Below are 750 nucleotides of genomic sequence, written 5' to 3'. Positions count from 1 at the left end.
AGGAAGAGAGGAAGAGGAGGAGAGGAAGAAGAGGAGAGGAAGAGGAGGAGAGGAAGAGGAGGAGAGGAAGAAGAGGAGAGGAAGAAGAGGAGAGGAAGAGGAGGAAGAGGAGAAGAGGAGAGGAAGAGGAGGAGAGGTGTGACCAGTTACCATTTTCTCCTCTCGGACCGCAGGGTTACGCAACAGGAAGCAGAGCGGCGCGTACAGGATGTTGATGACCCCGATGAACACCATGAGACAGGGGAAACCCACCGCCTGCACCAGAGCGCCCCCGGTGGACGGTCCTGCAACAACAGACCGAGGTTTAACGTCATTAATCATCTTCATCAACGGATTCATCATCTTTTATTTCCACCTCACATTAGTTACATTTCTTTTGTTAAATAATAAGAACAGATGTTTTTCACGTCAGTTCTTCAACATCTGCATCAAACTGCATCAGCATCATCAGCAAAACTACTGAGAGCAAGTATACACATATCAGAACCAGGACCACAACCAGAACCAGAACCAGAACCAGAACCAGAACCAGGAACAGAACCAGGAACAGAACCAGAACCAGAACCAGGACCAGAACCAGAACCAGAACCAGGAACAGAATCAGGACCAGGACCAGAACCAGGACCAGAACCAGAACCAGAATCAGAACCAGGACCAGAACCAGAACCAGAACCAGAACCAGAATCAGAACCAGGACCAGAACCAGAATCAGAACCAGGACCAGGACCAGAACCAGAACCAGAACCAGAA

The 750-nt window shown here is 49.5% G+C and overlaps 1 protein-coding gene across 1 annotated transcript in view; it reads right to left on the bottom strand.

Moving 5' to 3' along the window:
- Positions 1 to 750, bottom strand: part of LOC111646053 (chromaffin granule amine transporter) — a 17,692-nt gene that overhangs the window by 2,284 nt on the left and 14,658 nt on the right. The window contains exon 15 of the mRNA XM_023395446.2: positions 151 to 284. Within this exon, the coding sequence (XP_023251214.2) occupies positions 151 to 284 (134 nt within the window). The remainder of the gene's footprint in view (positions 1 to 150; positions 285 to 750) is intronic.

Source organism: Seriola lalandi, unplaced genomic scaffold, assembly GCF_002814215.2.
Source record: "Seriola lalandi dorsalis isolate HSWRI2012SDOR001 ecotype SW California unplaced genomic scaffold, Sedor1 jcf7180002054962, whole genome shotgun sequence".
Classification (NCBI taxonomy): domain Eukaryota; kingdom Metazoa; phylum Chordata; class Actinopteri; order Carangiformes; family Carangidae; genus Seriola; species Seriola lalandi.
This window is presented reverse-complemented; position numbering and strand designations above follow the sequence as displayed.